The sequence below is a fragment of the Hyaena hyaena genome, unplaced genomic scaffold (assembly GCF_003009895.1).
Source record: "Hyaena hyaena isolate Hyena2069 unplaced genomic scaffold, ASM300989v1 scaffold_1089, whole genome shotgun sequence".
NCBI lineage: Eukaryota > Metazoa > Chordata > Mammalia > Carnivora > Hyaenidae > Hyaena > Hyaena hyaena.
The window spans coordinates 283575-306771 of record NW_024081721.1 but is presented as its reverse complement, the minus strand read 5'-3'; the positions used below and the strand labels follow the sequence as shown (position 1 = coordinate 306771).

Below are 23197 nucleotides of genomic sequence, written 5' to 3'. Positions count from 1 at the left end.
TGTGTCTGTTGGCCATCTGGATGTCCTCTTTGGAGAAGTGTCTGTTCATGTCTTCTGCCCATTTCTTCACTGGGTTGTTTGTTTTTCGGGCGTGTAGTTTGGTGAGTTCCTTATAGATTCTGGATATTAACCCTTTATCTGATATGCCATTTGCAACTATCTTTTCCCATTCCGTTGGTTGTATGGCAACATGTTTTAAATGACCTGTGACTAGGGTGACATTCTCAGGACATGGAACTTTTGGTGTTGCCCAAGAAAATTCTGGGCAATACAAGTTAATAAAACTTATTAAAATTAATCACGGGGCACCTAGGTGGCTCAGTCAGTTAAGAGGTTAAGCCTCCAACTTTGGCTCAGGTCCGTGACCCAGCCGTTCACGAGTTCAAGCCCCATTTCAGTTCTGTGCTAACAACTCAGGGCCTGGAGCCTACAGAATCTGTCTCTCCCTGTCTTTCTGCCCATCCCCCACTCATTATTTGTCTCCCTCTCCCTCAAAGATAAATAAACAAAAAAAAATTAAAATGTAGTTTGATACACCTGACAGACACACACACACACACACACACACACACAAGAATTTTTAAAAAAAACAGTGTACACAATTTTCTAAAATTATAATGTTTATCTTTGAAAGAGAGAGACAAACAGAGTATGAACAGGGAAGGGGCAGAGAGAGCGAGAGACACAGAGTCCAAAGCAGGTTCCAGTCTCTGAGCTGTGGGCACAAAGCCAATGCTGGGCTCGAACTCGGGAATAGAGAGATCATGACCAGAACCGAAGTTGGAGGCTTAACATTTTAACCGACTGAGTCACCCAGGTGCCCCTGATCACAATTTTTTAAAAACAACAAATTCTATTGTAATAACTAATTTTCGGTTTGGAACTATATTAGTATGCTATGATTAAATACTCATTTTTAAAAATCACTGAGGATTTGAGTATAAGCATTATAAGATTTTTCATAAAAGAGTAACTTTCTTCATTTCTTTAGTCAGGCAGCTCTTAAAACAATTAGAAAAGTCTGTTCTCATGTAGGTCAACTACAAGTACTTATTTGATAGAAAATTCACCTTCTCTTATTTGTATCACAATTACACCTATTCTGAAATTCCTTAAAGACCTTGAAAATATAATACAGCTTTAAGAAGGGAGATATTTCTCTGCTGTTCTTGCAGTTATTCTAAATAGTAAAGTAAACTGAAGTAGTCAATAAAGTGGTTTGTCACTTACATTTTTCCCTTGTGTTTCCACAAGTGTCTAAAGATTGACAACAGTCTCATCAAAGTGTATTGCTTTTTAGATACCCATTGTCACTGTCATTATTATTCTACCATAATGTAGAATAATACCAAATGTGTTTGAAAATAACTTGTCAGTAATTTAGTGAATTTAATAATATTATCAGCATATCGTCTTTTATTGTGCAGCTCACAGTTAACTGTGAGGGACTATTTAACTGATTACACCTTTTTGTATTCCCAGTTACAACAAAATAATAATAAATATTTATATGTCACAGCTATTTGGTTGCACTAACTCACAGATATCCTCTTCTCCCTTATCTATTTGCACCTATCCATATATATACCTAAACTAGGATGTTACCTTCTTCCAGCATATGGTTTTAACATTGTATCCAAAGAGCAAGGAGGAATACTTGAGAAATGTAATCTTACACTTAATATTCATTAAAATTTATCTTCTGAATGTTTAAGTCTCCAAATGTACATCTGGTCTTTGGCTAATATCAAACATTAGATGCAAAGAATAAGAAACATTATCAAGGGGCTCCTGGGTGGCTCAGTCAGTTAAGCATCCAACTCTTGATTTTGGCTCAGGTCATGATCTCATGGTTCGTGGGACTGAGCCCTGCGTCAATTTCTGCACTGACAGTGCCGAGCCTGCCTGGGATTCTCTCCCTCTCTTTCTGTCTCTCCTGTGTGCAAGCACAAGCATGTGCTTTGCTCTTTCTCAAAAATAAGTAAATATGAAAAAAAATTTAAAAGGAAACATTATCAAATTTATGTATTTAGTATTATCAGTAGGAAATAACATTCCACAAGTAAAAGTATTGAAGAGATAGAAATTTGGAAAAGTATAATGTGAACAAGCTTATCAATGGCCTTTGGCTTAATTACTGTTTCAATATGTAAGTTATCCATAATTAGTTCAACTGTGACTGCTACAAATGTATATAACATTTTTCTTTTTCTTGTTAATATAAACATACAGATTTTTTACATGTTTTTAAATTTATTTCTATCAAAATTTCATTTAACTGGGCTTTTATTAAGATAGGAAAGTTACAAGTATTAGTATATATTAATTATAATCATTTTTCCCTACTGGAATTTGGAAAATATGTATATATCAGGGACATACTTACTATTTAAGATTAACATACTACCTCTTTGGTATGATTTTTAAAATAAGCATAATATTCATTACTGTTCTTTATAACATTTAAATCATTCAGATTTTTGTGTTGTTTATTCCTATGAAACTTGTCAAAAAATATGCCCTTAAATACGTGGATATCTGTTCATGATGTTTTTGTCTAAAGGGAACACAGGAAACACAAAATAAAGTTAATAATACAACAGGTAATAATTTAGACTCTAACAGGTACAGTACTACACTTCATCTGGAGTATCTGACTAGCTTTGATTAATAATAATAATAATAATAATAGCCATTTATCAAGTGCTTACATCATATTGAGTAGATTTCTAAGTCTTATGACACTATCAGTGCAACAGATACTATAATAACCCCTAGTTTACAGATGGTAAGTCTGAGGCTTTGTCTAAGATCACATGATCAAGAAGTTGGTAGAATGAAGCCTGAAATCAAACCTGGGTTTGGCTGCTTGCCCTGGGTCTGAACTATAAAACAATAGTTCAGAAGCTCTTAAAGAATATATAAGAAATAGCAAATAGGTTCTTCATGCTAGAGCACATGGTGGAAAATATATGCAGTTTTGTGGGTGTCTACAAGAATGGGGAACAGACATTGTATTAGTCTACTTCAACTCTTATACACACATACAAGACATCTGGTTAATTACTGAGAATACGAAGATGAGTTAAACACAATCTTTGCCCTCTCCCTTGCCTAAAAATTCATAAAGCCCTGTAATCAGTTCTTACAATGCTCTCTAATGAAGGCAGTATTAGTCTCTTGCTTGTAGACTGTGGATCACAGAAAGAAGGATTACTGGGAAGAATATGGAAACAGTGCAAAGAAAAATCAATGATAAACTTCATTTAGAGAATAAATATTGAAGAAAAAATTAGTACCATGTGATAAAATGTTAATAGCCTTTGAATATATAAAGTACACTTCATTTGTTTGTAAAAAATAATTATCAAGAAAAAAACAAGCTAAAAATGTGAACAGCATGAATATAAATTCAATGGATAAGAAATTATTTACAGGCACGTGTGGGGCTCAGTCGGTTAAACGTTGGCTCTTGGTTTCAGCTAAGGTCATGATGTCACCATTCGTGAGACTGAGCCTAGAGTCGGGTTCTGCACTGACAGCCTGGAGCCTGCTTGGGATTCTCCCTCACCGTCTCTCTCTGTTCCTTCCCTGCTCCTGCTCTTTCTCACTCTCACTCTCAAAATAAATAGTCATTAAAGTAGGAATTATTTAGAGTTTAATCTAACTAAGAACAAACATCCAATTAAAACAATGAAATACCATTTTTGCCCATCAAATTCTTAAAATCTGATGACATTCATTTGGAAATGGACAACATGTAAACAGCTGCTAGGAATACACATTTTGTCAAAAATGTGTTAGAAGTCTCTAGAAATGTGTCTTAAACTGATGGATCATCTGTTTCAGCAATTCTGCCTCTATGAATACCTCTAAGTAACAATTATAATTATACAAAATGACTTAGTTATAAAGCATATTTACCATAACATAATTTCTAATATTAGCAACAACGACAACAAAAGCTGGAAAAAAAACCCCAAAAACCCAAAATCTCCAAAGTACTCCAAAATAGTGGTAAAACAGGTCATGAGCATAATTTTATTATAATATGGCATTGAATTTATAAATTAATAAAAATATAGCATCATATACCTTGAAAGAAAATCATGTATCATACCTTTAAAAGGTGAAAAGATATGTTTGCAAATCACATTTAAATATACTAATTTTTGTTACAAGTTTATTCTTATTTGGAAAATAAGAAATCTCACACACTAAAATGTTGAAGCAGTTACTCACACCTTGAAAAAGGACTACAATACAAATGATATTTATCCATTTCTTTCTAATTTACAAAACTTCTATGATAAATCTTCCTGTTTACTATGAAGGAGATTAAAGAAATAAATTATTCCTCATGGAGATGAAGATAATAACAACAGTAAAATCTACTTCACTTATTAAAAGTCTTTTATGGACTAGAATTTTCACATGTAGTGCCATTCACTCTTATATAAGAAAAGCATGATTATATCCATTTTACAGATGGGAATATTGAGGCGAAGAGAAATTACATGACTTCCTAAAGGTAAAATTTGGAAGCAGCAAAGTCAGGATATCACAGGTCTACTTGGCTCTGAACCCCAAATCTTTCTAATGTATAAAGAAGTCTCCTTCATAATGAAGGGCCACTTGAAAATAAATATTATGGAGATAATGTTTCATTAGAGGTAATGAACATTTATTTGGGCTGTAAACATGGGTTTATAATTCAACATACAGCATTGGGGTCCAACACAAGGAAAATAAACCATAACGTACAGAACACTCATGTTCTGACATACTTAAATTTTTAAAAAATCTTTAATCAGAAGCATTTTGAAGTGATTAGACTAAATAAAAGCAAATCACAATCACTAAAGGTGGGTTTTTTAAATTTCATTTTTTAAAAATTTAAATCCAAAGTTAGTTCACATATAGTGTAATAATAGTTTCAGGAGTAGAATTTAGTGATTCATTACTTACATGCAATATCCAGTGTTGGGCCCAACAGGGGTCCTCTTATGCCCATAATCCATTTAACCCACCCCTACACCGAACCTCCCTCCAGCAGCCCTCAGTTTGTTCTCTGGATTTAAGAGTCTCTTATGGTTTGTCTCCCTCTCGTTTCTCTCTTATTTTTCCTTCCTTTGTTCGTGTTCATCTGTTGTGCTTCTTAAATCCACATATGAGTTAAATCGTGTGATATCTGTCTTCCTCTGACGGACTTATTTTGCTTAGCATAATATATCCATGTTGCTGCAAATGGTAAGATTTCATTCTTTTTGATTGAGTAATACTTCATTGTGTATAATGGATATCTTCTTTATCCATTAGTCAGTCATTGGACATTTGAGCACTTTCCATAGTTTAGTTATTGTTGATAGTGCTGCTATAAACATTGGGGTGCATGTGCCCCTTTGAATCAGTATTTTTGTATCCTTTGGATAAATACCTAGTAGCACACTTGCTAGGTCTTAGTGTAGCTCCATTTTTGATTTTTTGAAGAACTTCCAGACTGTTTTCCACAGTGGCTACACCAGTTTGAATTCCCACCAGCAATACACATCCTAGCCAACATCTATTGTTGCCTGGGTTGTTAATTTTAGCCATTCTGACACTGAGAGGTTAGTATCTCATTGTGGTTTTGATTTCTATTTCCCTGATGATGAGTGATGCTGAGCATTTTTTCATTTGTCTGCTAGCCATCTGATGTCTTCTTTGGAAAAGTTTCTACTCAAGTCTTTTGCCTATTTCTTCACTGGGTTGTTTTTTGGGTTTTGAGGGTGATAAGTTCCTTATAGATTTTGGATACTAACCCTTTATCAGATATGTCATTTGAAAATCTCTTCTCTCATCCCATCGGTTGCCTTTTAGTTTTACTGATTGTTTCCTTCATTGTGCAGAAGCTTTTTATATTGATGAGGTCTCAATAGTTCATTTTTGCTTTTGACTCCCTTGCCTCCAAAGACAAGTCAGAAGTTGCTCCAGACATACATAGTAAGAAGTTCCTGTAGCCAAGGTCAAAGAGGTTGTTACCTGTTTTCTCCTCTAGGATTTTGATAGTTTCCTGTCTTACATTTACATCTTTCATCCATTTTGAGTTTATTTTTGTGTATAGTGTAAGAAAGTGGTCCAGGTTCTTCCTTTCCATGTAGCTGTCAAGTCTTCCCAGCTCCATTTGCTGATGAGACTGCCTTTATTCCATTCGATATTCCTTCTGGCTTTGTCAAAGATTATTGGCCATACATTTGTGGGTCCACTTCTGGGTTCTCTATTCTGTTCCATTGATCTATGTGTCTATATTTGTGCCAGTACCATACTGTCTTGATGATTACAGCTTTTTTTTTTTTTTTTTTTTTTTTTTTTTTTATAGCTTTGTAGTTTGGGTAGTACAGACATTTTAACAACATTTATTCTTCCAATCCATGAGCACTGAATGTTTTTCCATTTCTTTTGTGTCTTTTTCAATTTCTTTCATTAGCTTTCTATAGTTTTCAGCATATAGATCTTGTACCTCTTTGGTTAGGTTTATTCCTAGGGATTTTATGATTTTTGGTGCAATTGTAAATGGGATCAAATCCTTGATTTCTATTCTGCTGCTTCATTATTGGTATATAGAAATGCAATTCCTCTATCATTTCTAGCAGTTTTATGATGGAGTCTTTTGGGTTTTCCACATAGAGTCTCATGTCATCTAAGAAGAGTGAAAGTTTGACTTCTTCCTTGCCAATTTGGATGTCTTGTATTTCTTTTTGTTGTCTGACTGCTGAGGCTAGGACTTTTAACACTACGTTGAACAACAGTGGTGAGACTGGACATCCCTATTGTGTTCCCTTTTTTTTTTTTCTTTTAAATGTTTTTTTATTTATTTCTATGAGAGAGAGAGAGAGACAGCGTGAGCAGGGGAGGGTCAGAGAGAGAGGGAGTCACAGACTGAAACAGGCTCCAGGCTCTGAGCTGGCAGTCAGCACAGAGCCTGACGCGGGGCTCGAACCGACGAACCGCGAGATCATGACCTAAACGAAAGTCGGACGCTTAACCGACTAAGCCACCCAGGCGCCCCCCCTATTGTGTTCCTAAACTTAGGAGTAAAGCTTTCAGTTTTCCCCATTGAGGATGATATTAGCTGTGGGTCTTTTATAGATGGCCTTTATGATCTCGAGTTTTGATCCATCTACCCCTACTTTATTGAGCATAATTATCAAGAAAGGATGCTGTATTTTGTCAAATGCATTTTCTGCATCTATTGAGAAGATCATGTGATTCTTATCCTTTCTTTTATTACTGTGATTTATCACGATTGATGTGCAGTTATTGAACCTCCCCTGCAGCTCAGGAGTAAACCCCACTTGATTGTGAAAAATTATTCTTTTCATGTATTGTTGGATTTGGTTTGCTGGTATTAAATTTCTGATTAGACAAAAATATTTTTTTTGGAATTTTGAGATTGTTTAAGCAAACAAATATTTTCAAAACAAATGGTGCCCACTACTGATAATGCTACTCTATCGCTGTTGCTTTGACAATTTGAGTTTAACTTCCTTCAATTTATCTTTTAAAAATTTATTTATTTTATTTGTTCTATTCTACAAATGAGCTGTAGGATTATATTTTGGTACTCTTTAATTCCAAATTTAAAATTTTTTAAGCCTCTACTAATGACTTTCGGATGTATAGATTTCTTTGAGCTCCTGTGAAGTATAGGTCTGAATACATTAAAAATGTTATGTAGTTGTCAGAGAGCCTGAGTGGCTCAGTCAGTTAATCAAGTTATGTCTTGATTTAAGCTCAGGCCATGATCTCACGGTCAAGGGATCAAGTCCCTGAGTCAGGCTCCTCCATGGACGCAGAGCCTGCTTAAGATTCTCTCCTTCTCCCTCTCTTAGTCTCTCTCTCTCTCTCTCTCTGTCTCCCTCTGTCCCTCTTCCAGTTGTGCACTTTCTCTCTCTCTTTCCATAAATAAATAAATAAATGCAAGTTGTTGTTAAGATATAGTTACCTAAAAGTACAGAAGTATTCTCATTCCCCCTACCCCAACAAAAACCAAAACCTATTATTTCTGTGGGATGATGTAAAAATAATATTTTTTCAAATTAATTTCTCCTTATGTTATCAGAAATATGCAATTTTAACCTGTTCTGTATTATAAAAACAAAGATAAATTATATTGACTTGCCATTTTTGCAATTTCTCATCTATGTTAGACCAGATAAAGACAAACACTTCAAATTTAAACTCCTTGGTTTCTTTTTGTGGGTATATTTGTCTGTCAATATAGTCTCAATAAGTAACTACCTCATGAACTAACCAAGTTTTGAGGAAGTAGCTTGGACCCTTTGTTATCATAATTAAAATGTCAATGATCAGAATACTTTTCATAACTTTGCTAATAAGTGTATCCATGACGCTCTATTTGTATTTCCTCCTTAGGTTACACTTTGCTATTTTATTGAACTCACCTGTCTTTAGAGGCCCAAGGATATTAATAACCTAATAATTTAGACTCTATGAAAAAGATACATACTTTTTCATAACTGTACATTTTTTACATTGAACAAAAGTGAATTTAATCAACAAAACAAAATAAGATGTTATTTATATTTTTGAGGCACCTGGGTGGCTCAGTCAGTTAAGCTCCCAACTTTGGATCAGGTCATGATCTCATGGCTCCTGAGTTCAAGCCCTGCGTCAGGCTCTGTGCTGACAGTTAGCTCAGAGCCTGGAGCCTGCTTCCCATTCTGTGTCTCCCTCTCTCTGACCCTTCCCTGCTCATGCTCTCTCTCTCTCGCTCTCTCAAGTATTTAAAAAAAATTTTTAATATTAAAAATTTTTAAATAGTAAAAGATGTTATTTATATTTTGTAATATATTGCAAACTTAAGAAAGATAACTTTCCTAGGAAGTCCATATTCCCTTTTGAAATTTTTTAAATGTTTATTTTTGAGAGATACAGACAGAACATGAGTGGAGGAGGGGCAAATAGAGAGGGAGACACAGAATCTAAAGCAGGCTCCAGACTCAGATGTTAGCACAGGGCCCGACGCAGGGCTCGAACTCACAAACTGTGAGATCACGACATGAGCTGAAGTCAAAGACTTAACCGACTGAGCTACCCAGATGTCCCACATATTGCCTATTAGGGCAACTCATTCAACATTCATTCTAAGTTAGTATTACAAACTTTTTTTGTAAATTAAAATATTCCATTTTCTCTCTCTCTCCCTCACCCCCCTCAATCCCCCGTCCCTGCCTTCTTCTCTCTGCATTGCTCTAGCTCTTGCTCTCTCTTTCCTTGTTAAATGTTTCTATAAATACAGCAACTCACTTTAATAGCATGTCCTCATAACTATTCTCAAAAATGAGAAGGTTCTTGACCTCTTACACTTGAATATCATGTATTTACCAGGCACTTCAACTATATCAACTAGTTTCATTAGCTACAGAATTATCGTCAAGAATTGCTTTACACACGGTTTTTAAAAATCTATTATGAACAAAGAAAAAAATTAAAGAATTAGGACAGAAACTATCCATTTTCTCATAAGGTTCAAGTTAGCTTAATACAAAATTGTCAGCAATATAAAGTATGAAATATTAAAACTGCATATTAGAGTCAGAATAAATTAAATAGAGAAATAATAGAAGAATAAAAGTAATCTTGTACAGTCAAAAAACGTTAACATCTTCCATCATGTTCCTGGTCTGTAGACCCCAAATTAATTACAATAGTAGGAATGTCCTTGGTAACTTCATTTCCCCATTTCTCATGACTTTATCCAGTAGACAGACTCCATTGGGCAAATACAGTGGCAGGTTGAGTATAGGAACAACTACTTTTTTCTTTCCTGTTAGATACAGTACAGCGTAAAATCCAGTATGCCTGGTTCTTGTTTCCTTCCAGGGAGCAAGAAGACTTGTACCTTCATTTGCACTTGTAACCATCTCATGTGAACTTTTTCTTCTTAAATATATTTATAATATATGAAGTATAATGTTACCTCATAATTGTACCCCTTGGTATCTAGCCCAACATTTACTAGGAGCACAGGTTTTTCATGTGATTTAAGCAATTTCCTCTCTCACAAATCATGCTATGTGTTTTATTTTCTAATTCAACTTAAAAACATGTTTCTTAGGTGTTGTGTGAAACAATAAAATTTACTACGCTTAAAAGCTTTTGTTGAATAAATCATGACTGTACTGTAAGTAGTAAACCACAGTGCCGCATAAGAAAAAAACTGAATAATCTTTCTGGAAAATTCTGCTCGAGCCTATTACTTACAGTTACGACCAGGTGTTAGATCCATGATTTAAACAAAACAAAACTGTTCTTTATTATTTAATTGACTTTTGTCAAGGAATGCTAGAACTCAGTGCTCAAAAAATCCATGATAATTAAAAATCTTACTTTGAAATTGTCATATATGTTGTTTTTGTCATATATATTTTTATTAAAAATTTTTTAAATGTTTATTTTTGAAAGAGGGAGAGAGAGTGCGAGCAGGGGAGGAAGAGAGAGAGAGGGAGACACAGAATCCAAAACAGGCTCCAACCTCTGAACTGTCAGCACAAAGCCCCATGCAGGGTTTGAACTCACAAGCCACGAGATCATGACCTGAGCTGAATTCAGATGCTCAGCACACTGAGCCACCCAGGTGTCTCTATCAAATATATTCTTAAATCTAAATTTAAAAGGCAGTATCTACCTCTTTATTCATCAGCAGCATTGATTAGTTGGATCTGGCTATCTACTTAGGAATCCCTTTTCTCTCTTCTGACCTTTCCTAGCAGAGAAAATCTTAACTAAACTTTGATTAGAGTGAGAAAGTCCTCTGGAAAATTAAATCTAATTAGAATTGTAAAATAATCTTTTTTTAAAAAAAAAAAAAACCCTTCTACTAAAAAAATTAGCTAATCTCATGGCAAGCTATATTAATTTATTCTTTAAACATTTGCTTATAAATTGGAATTGCTTTATTCAAAGTAATCAAACTACTTATTACCAGTAAGGAAAGGCTAAGTTTTATAAAGCTTAGGTTATACAAAGTTTAAACTTTATCTATAATGTGTATACTCACTAGCAGTAAATGTTTGGTTGTATACATTCCTGGAGGGGGGAATGAGTCCTTTTCTTCTTAATAAAATTAAGGATCTCTTTTAGTGACTTAAACAAATTATTTTCAGCACGTTCAAAACAGCCCAAGATTACCAATATTATTTATAACTGACTCTTTTTAGACTTAATTTGGTCAAATGAATAGCTTAAGGTGTTTTTCTCTTTTACATAGCTTTTCACTTCCACTTATAAATCATAAAACCATGTCAGAGCATTGGAAAGAACATGTCAAAACTTTGAGAACTCTCACATACCATAATAAAAGTTGTGTTCGGTTAATCATTCATTAAGAGTATACTGATCTACAGGGGCGCCTGGGTGGCTTAGTCGGTAAAGCGTCCGACTTTCGCTTAGGTCATGATCTCGCGGTTCGTGGGTTCGAGCCCCGCGTCGGGCTCTCTGCTGACTGCCAGCTCAGAGCCTGGAGCCTGTTTCAGTCTGTGACTCCCTCTCTCTCTGACCCTCCCCTGCTCACGCTGTCTCTCTCTCTCTCTCTCCTAGAAATAAAAAAAAAAAAAAAAAAGAGTATACTGATCTACTTCAATTTCATTTTTAGATATGTCAAAGTATTTTTCCTAATATTTAAATATTGATTTTGCTTACTATCTTTAGCAAACAGCTAACTAAAGTAATGATAATAATAATGTACCATATTGGTTACACATTACACAAATAATGTACCATATTGGTTACACATTACACAAATGTCCAAATATGTGAATACTCTCTATATAACTTCATTTGAAAGCAATTCTCCAAAGAAAGAGCTTGTGCTGAATAAAGGTTGTTTGTCAGTAAAAGCTGTATGTAAGAATTATAGCGTATTTCAGACCCAAGTTTTCCAAAAGCTTTGTGATGATTGTACATGTATCATCCGCCAACAGACTTGATAAAAAGAATCATTTGATAAAAATAAAAACCTGTTGCATGATTTCTCCAAGAAGACAAGGCAAATCAGAACTAAACAGAGGTATAAAATGTTATATCATTATACCTAAAACTATAATAAGTTTTATAAGCAGCTATCAAGTTACTTTTGTTACGCAAAAGCATTTACTTCTAAAAGCTGATAGTTCAAAATCTCTCTCTCTCCTCACCTATTTCAAATTAATTGAGGTTTAAATAATCTAATGGTCTATTTTTCTTAAAGGAATGAGAGAGAGAATATGTGAATTTCATAGTATTTCAAATTAGCGAGTGTCACCTTAATGAGGCTTTAATGTACTATTTTAATCTTAGTTCTTAAATGTTTTCTATTCATAAAGTCTGCAGAATGTTTCTCCCCCAGAGGTTTGTGGGAAAAATAACGAAACCTTGAAATAGGAAATGATCTCTTGAATTGGTGACTGTATTACAAATTTTGCACACCATACCTCAAAATAATTCCCAGGAGTTCAGTATGTATTTTTTTTGCAAAGGACACAAAGCTCCACATTCACTGAAGTGTTTCTTCCTTATTTACTTTCTATGTTCTTTATCTTCATTTATTTAAACTGTTGTGCTATTACTGATCTTTTGTGAATGCATAACTTAAGAGAGGGCATTGTAAACTTGAAAGTTGTTATAAAACACTTCCTCTAGATTAAAAAAAATTGAATTAAAAAATATGTGTACTCTATATATAAAGAAACACAACCATACTTAAGTGAAGAAGCCTAAGGGAGAGTCGCCTTTTTACAAGCTAGAGGGAATTCTTAAGGAAAAATGGGGCTTCTGGAAAAAAAAAAAAAGTTTAGATCTCTTAGGTATGATTCTCTCTTGAGGAGTAGCTGTTGGTAAAATGTATGCCCCATAGAGGGTCTCTATTCAAAACCATGACCCTTTTGTATTAACCGCCCCATGACTTTTAGCTCTAGTTTTAGAATTTAACCTATGCTTGCCTCTCTAAATCATGACCTTTAACTTTTCCTATTCATGGTTCTCCTGAAAGCAAAATAACAGTAAAATTGAGGAACACTGGTTGAGGAAAACAATGTACCACTAATGTTTATCTATGCTGAGTAGCAGCAAGTAACACTTTAACTATAAAATCCAGGGTGTTTTCAGTGGTTACAAAATGTACCAGAATTAAGGGTTATGATAGAAGTAACATCAAGAACATTTTTAAGTAGCAAATATGGAAGGAATATGTGAGTACTTGTGTGTGCACAGAACTCACATAAGTATTTGAAAAATATTCTCTGGAGTGCAATAGTATTATTAATATTTTAATATTTTGTTATATTCACCTTACATTTCTTAGTCATCCTAAGTACTAAAAAGCAACTTAATTGCTGAATTCCCTTAAAGAAATGTATTTAGTAGCTCTAGCAATCCTGGATCTCAATATTTATAAAATCAAATGGACATAACTTTGTTCTATATATGACTATAATATTTTATAATACATCTCTGTGACTACTTCTTACACATAAGAATGAAGAATATTTAAACCTAACTAGGTTATCTTACAAAATAATGATATGCATGTACTTACTCCAATAAAACAATGTTTTTAAATATGAGTTTACAAGGAGTGCCTAATCTGATGGAATCAATATTCATAGGTTGAACATTATTTAGGATGTCTTTTTTTGCCCATAAGACACACTTGAGATTATTTGCATATCATTTTTTGGTGTTAAGGTCATTAAACTGTCTTTGAATAAACATTCTGCTGAAGAAATACTTTAAAATAACATGAGCTACTTATGAATAGGAAATAGGAGTAATTATGTGCAAGGATTCAGCTTTTTGGTGTTCATTTTAAATGACAGATATACTCATAACAGTTCTGAAGATAGTGACTAACATAGCTGGAACCAAATATTTGTTGAGAGAACAAAGAAGTGGATGTGCAGAATTCTGACTCACTAGTATATATGAAGAAAAAACAAAACTTTTCATTGTATCATAAAGACTCAGTTCCTTTAATGAAGTTTTCTACTACTGGGACAAGTCTACATCAAAATGTAAAGATAATTATATATTAGGAAAATCTATCAATGTAATTAATATATTAACACATTCAAGAATATTGATCTTCTCACTGTGATGCATCTAACAGATACAGAAAACCCATTTGATAATTTTGAAACTTACTTTGTATTTTTAAACCATTAATTAAATAGAACAAGAAAAGTATATACCAGGAATACAGAGCAAATATATCCAATGATTAATCATTTGAGGCATTTCCTATAAAAGCAAGAAAAAGAAGGATTATTTACTATTTTTGCTACTATTCAAGAGTGTGCCAGATTTTCTATACATCACTATAAGACAAGAAAACAAAAGGAAGAAAAAATATTGGAAAGCAATAGATAAAAATATAATTATTTTTAAGGAATATAATTTTCTATTTAGAAATCCAAAATAATCAACTGAAAAACCATTAGGTATTACAACAGGATTCCACCAGGTAAATCAACATATAAAACCAACTAATAAACACTGTGAAAAAAAAAAAAAAACCTCTTTGACTTATAATAGAACAGAATGTATAAAATATCTTGCAAAAGCATAATATGTGTAAGAACAACCTGAAAGAAAACTAACACTTTACTCAAGGGCATAAAAGAGAATTAGAGTGAATGTAAAAATATACTTATCCTTGAAGAGAAGATTCAATATTATAAAAATACCAGTTCTTTTTACATAATTTCATAAATTAAATATAAGTCAACACTATATTAGCATTTTCTCTTCAGCATTGGCACACTAATTCTAAAATTGTTCTGGAAGAGAAACTGTGCAAAAATAGATAATATAATTTTTTTAAATGGTGACTTTCATTTCTACACTTCAAAATATACTAGAAGCAATCTGTTATTGACACAGGAATAGATACATAGATTAATGGAATACTTAAGAGTCCAGAAACAGATCAGATATTTATGAAAACTGGTCATGTGATAAATATAACAAGTCACAGGTGAAAAGATGTCCCCACTAGAGGTGTTCAGGAAAATTGCCATTATGTTGGAAAAATGTCTAAAATTGGAGCTATACATTACTCTTTAGTCAACAAATGCATTCCAGATGTATTTTATATATGGACATAGTATAAAGAACAAAAAAGATAGTGTTCCTCTGAAAAAATTAAGCTGAATTTATTTTTTTAATGCTTATCTGTTTTGAGAGAGACAGAAAGTATGCATTTGTAGGGGGGAGGGGCAGAGAGAGAAGGAGAGAGAGATTCCCAAGCAGGCTCTGGGCTGTCCGATGATGGGTTCAATTCCACAAACTGTGAGATCATGAACTGAGCCAAAATCAAGATAGTCAGACACTCAATGGGCTGAACCACCCAGATACCCCTAATTTGAGTTCTTTATAGATAGCTGATAAAAAGGAATTATTAAAAAATATTACTCCTGAATTAAATGTGGAAGAAACAACTTTAAAAGATTAAAGCAATAATTATAAAATTCTAAGCCAATTCTTTATTCAGGTTGTTCCTCAAGTCCAAGTACATGCTTTTTAAAAAGAAGATGGAAGTAAGTTAGAGCTAATTACTTATAGGTTTGGTTTATGCCAGAAAGAAGACATAAAATTGTAACCAATAGATGCTTCATTCTATAGCAAACCTATATTGTACTCTGATATCAAATTTAGGCAATTGAGAGTCGATTCTGATATCTTTAATTAAAAATAAGATGTTTTCAGACATCTGTCTTTTTTATATTTCCCATCTCTAACTTTGTTTTACTTAACACTTTTCTTGATTTCATCAGTTAAGTGATAAGAGAGTCTAGACCTAAAATTCATATGGTCTCCATTTGGGCAATTGGAGGGCAATTGGAGGGGAATGTGCGAGAGCCAAACTGAAGTCATATTTAGGCCCTAAGGCTTATTTGAGAGTGTGCTATACACAGTGATTAAATTGAGGTTACAATAAAAAAAAAAAAACAAGATACATGTTATTTAAAAATTAGGTAATCATTGGAAGATTAAAAATATATTTATGTCTCCTAAACCTCTAAAGATATAGAAGGGACTCAAGGATTCAGATAACTGCAACAAATGAAAGAAATCAATAAAAAATTATAGTTAACATAAACCAGCAATAGCATAGGAGAAGGCATTTTTATGGGTGAAATAGTTTAAATTTTCTGATTAAAAAGCAGAATGAGAAATTAAGTTAAAATATTTAGCTCTAGGCTAGAGACACAGGCAAAATAAAATAATTTCATTTTTAACAGAAAAAAATATAGGTTTTTGGCCACTTACTCCAGCTTACAGAAAAAGTGCCATAAACTCTGAGTAACTATTCTGGAAGAAGGGAAAGAGGAGAAGTTTTCTTATCTGTTTTGTTTCCTACAGTTTAGTACAATTAAGATTTTTCCCATAATGTAACTTAAAAAAGAGAGAGAAACAAATTATAGAGGTAAAAAGGAGACTTAAAAAATCTGTTAATTACCCCAAATCTGATAACTACTCAGATCCTGCTCCCACCCCCCAAAGAGATACACACACAAAGAGTGAAGCAAAGATAAGGGAAAAAACAGATCCTACTTTTAGAGAGGGGTAGAATCAGCAAATTTAGGAAATGAAAATATGGGCTGTCCAGTTAAATTTCAATTTCAGGAAAAAAACCCACTTTTTAAATTTTATATCAAATATTACATGAGATATACCAATACTAAAAAATGTATTCACTATTATCTGAAATTCTTATTTACTGGCCATCTTCTATTTTATTTGGAAGCCCTAGGAAGAGGTATACATACAGATGAGTGAAGAAAAAAAAAATAGTTCAAGAAAGCAGCAATCATATCTGAAACTAAAGTCTCTAGACTGGGGTCCAGGGTCCAGACTTCAACACACTGAGGAATTCTGATAGCAACGTGGATCACTTTGCTTAAACTGTTTCCCAGAATAGGAATAGGAAAACAAGACTTTGCATGGAAAGAGGAGTTGGGGGTGGGAGGTGAAAGGAGAGGAACGTGAGTCCTCGTGATAGAATATGGAGAATGCCCTTGGTGCAGAACTTGGGCAATGAGGAAGACAGGAACTCCGGGAATACATACACCATGCCTTACGTGTAGACTAGCCACAGAAATAACTCAAGGAGCAATGCAGAAGGTACTGAGACAGGAATCTAACAGGGGCTATGGGAATGAGGTATAGAACACATGTTGTGGATACCAATATTCACCATTTTGGCGAGTGGATAGGTGTTGGGTTTTCTTTAAAAAAATCAATTGTTCAAATAACATTTGCAGGAAATTTAGTAGCTATCAACAGAGTAATGCTTTAGTTTTCTGCCACTGTTGGGAATAAGCGATCCCAAATGTTTAGTGAATTTTCCAGATAAATGGATATGTCACCTTAAGAGCCTCAAATGTTTTCATTTTTTTAATGTTTATTTATTTGTGGGGGAGGGGTAGGGGCAGAGAGAGAGGGAGACACAGAATCTGAAGCAGGTTCCAGGCTCCAACACAAGGCCCAACACAGGTCTCGAACCCATGAACTGTGAGATCATGACCTGAGCTGCAGTAGGATGCTTAACTGACTAAGCCACCCACGCGCCCCTCAAATGTTTTAATAGAAGGGCTTTTTCTTCTGAAATCCTTCATACATTTAACCAAGATCCTTAAATAAAGTACATTAACATAATTCATCCTTTTTAATGACTCTTACAGGGAGAGAAAGTAAAGGAAAGAAAGAAGAAAATTATGCCATTAGAGATTTCTAAAATATGTAGGGATATTTTGTCTTTTCAATTTGCTTGTCAACCCTTTCATATAGACATTAATAATATCAACTCTAAAATAAATAAAGTGAGTTTCAGATAGTTTAATTGGCCTGCCTAAAGTCATGGAGCTAGTAAATCTGTCTCTAAAGCCCATGACATCTCCACCTCACTGCTCTACTTCCTTGATACAGTGGTCCCTACGTATACTTTGTGGCATCAATTACACTTCCCAAAAGCATATTGTCCTCAGCTTTGAGATGGCTGGATAACAAAACTAACTTTGAATACGTAAAATATTCTCTATTATAATTTATCTACATTCTAAAGGTATCTAATAATTTTCTAACTTGAAGCACCTGAAGAATAATTGTAAGTATCTTATCATTTAAAATGAATGTAATGAGGATATATTTTTAAATAAATATATAACTAGGATATATATAAAAAATTTTACTAGACTAAGCTAAAAAAATTTAAAAAGGAAACAAAGTCAGAGAGGAAAATAATACATTTGGGAGTATTATGGGAGGAAATGACTGTATTCACTTTTTTCTCCTTCAGTGATTACTCTTTGGGGAGCCACAAAATATTTCAGAAAGATAAATCTGTTATTCAACTTAGTCTTCAGAAAAACGGGAAAGTTCCAGGAAAGTTATCTCGAAAGGTAAGATTTTTTTAGCATTGGTTTGAATTTGCAAGCTGATCATTTTAAGGACAATAATCTTATCTTTATGGATTGTTGCCAATTTAGAATTACATAGCTTAATGAATACATGTTCACTTGAGTATGTTTACTGAAACATAATGAAATATTTATCTAAATGCCTGTTAACAATTTGAACCGAAGTAATTACATGAACACATTACTGCAACCCTAGTATAATAGCAAATCAATTGGTCTCTTGGAAAAATCATTTATGAGAAACTTATTAATGTTATTATATTCATACTATCCATGAAGCCACTAGGAAGTGAACAGAATAAAAAATGTGAGGGGGAAACCACTGAAGGAAGAAAAATAAGAAAAATAACTCTTGTTTGAAGAAATAGAACTCTTATTCTATTTGAAGACTGTTTATGTCAGTATCAACACAATTTAAATCAAGACAGATTAATATTCATAATATATATAATAAAACTACCTAGAAAGAGATTACTGTGCTTTAATGACACAATTTCATGCTGTTAGATATGAATTTTATTCCCTATGTGATGTCTTGAGTTATCTCAAATCCAAATTGCACAGTATACAATGAACTTTGATATTTTGGCAGCTTTATCTGTAGAATCTTCCAATTACCTGCTTTAAGCAAAAATCCCATCACCCTGTCATTTACATCAGATAACAGATTTCCAGTGCATGAGTTTTTTTTTTTTTTTCCTAGTCTGAGGTGTTTCATCATAAAAAGTGTCAGGTGGTGCATTAGGTTGCAATATATCTATGTGGAATATAACATAATGAGGCCAAAAGAGAGTTGTTTAGAAAAATCTTTTGGAACTGGTACTCAGCTCAGCCACTGTTGACAGTTCCAGGGCTATGCATCTGAAATCTCCATAGAGAAACATTACAAAGTACAATGAACACTCTCAATATTAATAAACCTAAGAGTCTTCAAATTGTCTTCTATGTTTTCAAAAAGCTAAAATCATCATGTTTCATTTCAACATGGGGGAAGGAGAGAAAATATATGATTAGAATTTCTACTCTCTTTGAAAACTTTCATGTTGCTGAAAAATAACTTATTTCATTGGTAGCAATTCACAAATCGCTAACATTTCAATTTCATGTAAATTAAGGTTTATATTTAGATCCATTTAACACACCACTACTTGGATACAATGTATGCTGACATACATTTTAAGTCTGAAACTTTATTTAAGCGTCACAATAATTCTATGTGGCAAATACTATTAAAAATAAGCAAACTGTATCGTAAGGAGCTTCATGGCTGTCCCCAGATCATATTCATGGAACTGGTAAGCAGAGGAGGTTGGACTTGAGCCCAGTCAGTCTCCATAGCCCATATTTTGTGCTATCAACTTATATGACAAGTATACTTAGGATATATATTTTTTGTTTTCCATGGTTATATTAATTTACCTCAAAGTCAGGGACATGATAGGTGTTCCATGATGATTAACCATATTAAGTATATATTAGAGGCCAAGTACTGTTATCAGTGCTTTACATGTATTAATTTACAATAGATCGAGAGGGAAAAAAAGTGATAATAATTATTATTTTCCTTCTATAATAAAAGTACTGAAAATTCAAAAGAGTAAACTGAACAGCCTAAAGTCTCACAGCTTGTAGAGAAGGAGATGAGATGGGCATAGAGCTCACTCTATCTTAATGGCAGCCTATATAGTGTCTATGGGCTACTGTCATTACCATCAAATCCAAGGACATCATTTCTGGGTGTAACGTGTAAAATTATCACTAGAAATTCCTGCTTTTCAATGTGTCATTTGGATCATAGCATGAATTAAGTTACATGGCTGCTTTTTTATGCTTCAATTCACTTTACTTCATATAGGGAGTATCACCATCTCTTGGCTAATTCAACAATTAACAGGTAAAAAGTATAAATGCTTTTCCTCATCTCATCCACAACGTTTCCTACACTAATACTGTTATTTCAAAATAGGTGGGGTGCCTGGGTGGCTCAATTCGTTGAGCACCCAACTCGTAATTTTGGCTCAGGTCATGATTTTAAGGTCCATGAGATGGAGCCCTACGTGGGGCTCTAAGCTGGCAGGATAGAGGCTGCTTGGGATTCTCTCTCTTTCTGTGTCTCTCTCTGTCTCTCTGCCTCTCCGTCTCAAAATAAATAAACATTTAAAAATGGATAATATGCTTGATGACACAGAAGTCTATATATTCTCCCATTAACTCACAAATTAACTGTATCACTGCAGTGTAGTAAGCCCAATACTAATGAGTAGTTAGAGTGCTGAACAAAATCAACAACATCCCAGCCTTCAGAGGGCTTAGTGCCCAGGGGATTCAACCGACTCTGACCCTCAATTAAAAAGCAGTGGTGGCCTTCACAAAGACTAAGAGAAAGGCATCTCATATTTCTATCTCCCTCTAAGTCTTGTTTCTTGAAGGATTTTTTAGCATCATATTTCAAAGAGAAGATACTGCATTTTATTAAAATCTATAAAGGTTTACTTGATGATACTATGCTAAGTACATCATATATATAGAATCTAAAAACAATTCAACAAATATTTATTTTAAAAAATTGTTAATGTTCATTTACTTTGGAGAGAGAGACAGAAACAGAGCGTGAGTAGGGGAGAGGCAGAAAAAGAGAGAGATACAGAATCTAAAGCAGCCTCCAGGCTCCAAGCTGTCACCACTTAGCCTAACATGGGGCTTGAACTCATGAACTGTGAGATCATGACCTGAGCCAAAGTCGAATGCTTAACCAGCTGAGCCACCTAGGCACCCCAATTCAACAAATATTTATTGAATACTTTTTACATGCGATATTTAGTACTTGACTTGAGGATTTTCTATAGTGAATGAATAGGTTAATAAACCTACTTAAAATTCAGAATTATGTCTTAAAAAACATATATGCACATATGCACAGACTGGTACTCATTTGCTCAGAACCCACCTTATAGGCACTCTTCTAAACACTGGAAATTCAAAAACAAGACATTTCAGTACTTATTCTAGAATGCAGAGTTCTCATTCTGGTAAAGAAGACATACAATAAACAAATATACATTTAGGGGCGCCTGGGTGTCAGTTAAGCGTCCGACTTCGGGTCAGGTCATGATCTCACAGTTCGTGGGTTTGAGCCCCGCATCAGACTTTGTGCTGAGAGCTAGCTCAGAGCCTAGAGCCTGTTTCAGATTCTGTGTCTCCTTCTCTCTCTGCTCTTCCCCTACTCGTGCTCTCTCTGTCTCAAAAATAAACTATGTTAAAAAATTAAAAAATATATATATACATTTAAAAGTTTGAGAGATATGTGCTTTGAAAGAAAAGATAACTATGCTTCTAAAGATTGGAGCAAGACACCTGATACAGATGAATCAGGGGTGGTAATCATTTCTGTGTATAAATCCTAGAACATGTAGACCTAGCTGTCACCATAAATATAAATAAAGAGTGTTAAATTTGCTAATTTGGTATCTTGTTTAAAAACAGAGATTCTGGATTCATACTGCCAAAGTCAAATGTCTGCTCTTGGATAATTACATTCACCCTATTTTTCTTGTTAAAACACGTGAATAATAATATTTATCTAATATGATTATTGGAACTTAATTGAGATATGTAAATGAAAAGCTTAAAGCAGTGCCTGTGCCTAATCGAGACTATATAAGTATCAGTAATTGATGTCATAAAATTAGGGATTTAGCCTTTTACTATTAAAAACTATACAGTAAGGTGATACTGAATGTTCTCTCTTGATCCTATTGTTTAAAGTGGTTTTAAAATTCTCTACAGTTTTCATAATTTTTGCTATAAAAACACTTACAAACAATTATCTTTCCAGTAAAACAACATACAATGGCCATTTCTTCTACATAATACTAGGAACATAATGACAATTATCATTCCATTAAATTTATTGACACCATTTCCTTTCAGTAGATACTTTAGAGTTCTCTAATTGTACAAGGCACATTGAAATAGTCAATTCATCTCAGATGCCTTTCCTATTTTAAACTTGCTTGTCTTATACTGAAATATGGTAATTCAATTCCTTGTTCCATGAGATTATTCATAAAATAGTTTGACAGTCCATATAAATCTTTCTAGATTTCAAAATTTTACAATTTCCATCTTGACTAGATGTGTATAATTGAGGCTTTAAAAAAGTTTGTTCTCTTTATCTCCCTCAAATTTGATAAGTATTTTCAACATTGTTGACATTAATCATAAAATCAAGGTTTCATTTTAGCTCAAGGAAAATCACAGAACACAGCAGATTTTTGTATGAAAGAGTAAAAAAAGACACCTTAACTTTTTCCTCAGCTTTGGAGAACAGTAAAGTGTGTGATATATTCCATGGACAACTGCTCAAAACTCTTCTCCAGATTTTTGAGCTCCGTTAAATAAAAACAATCAAAAAAACTTTTCTTGTAAGTGACAATATGACAAAGGCCAATTTCTCCCCCAAAGGCATCTCTGGAAGCCAAGTAAAGTGGTTTTAAAGTGAGTATGATTATGCTATACAGAAAGATGCAAATAAGTCATTATTTATATGCTTGCTTTGGTTATAACTTCTGAAAGAAGTTTCTTTTCTTCTTCTGAAAGTGGTTTTTTTTTTTTTTTTTTAAGCATGCATTCAAGGTATTGTATTACAGTGATAACCTTACCTCTCCATGTAACAGCTTCCTTCTTCCTCACAAAAGAGCCCAATAACACACCTTAGACCTTAGGCCATACAAAGGTTT

At 33.7% G+C, this 23197-nt stretch overlaps 1 protein-coding gene across 1 annotated transcript in view; it reads left to right on the top strand.

The window, feature by feature from the left end:
- Positions 1-23197, top strand: part of PIK3C2G (phosphatidylinositol-4-phosphate 3-kinase catalytic subunit type 2 gamma) — a 323071-nt gene that overhangs the window by 16337 nt on the left and 283537 nt on the right. The window contains exon 5 of the mRNA XM_039222254.1: positions 18338-18440. Coding sequence (XP_039078185.1) covers positions 18338-18440 — 103 coding nt within the window. The remainder of the gene's footprint in view (positions 1-18337; positions 18441-23197) is intronic.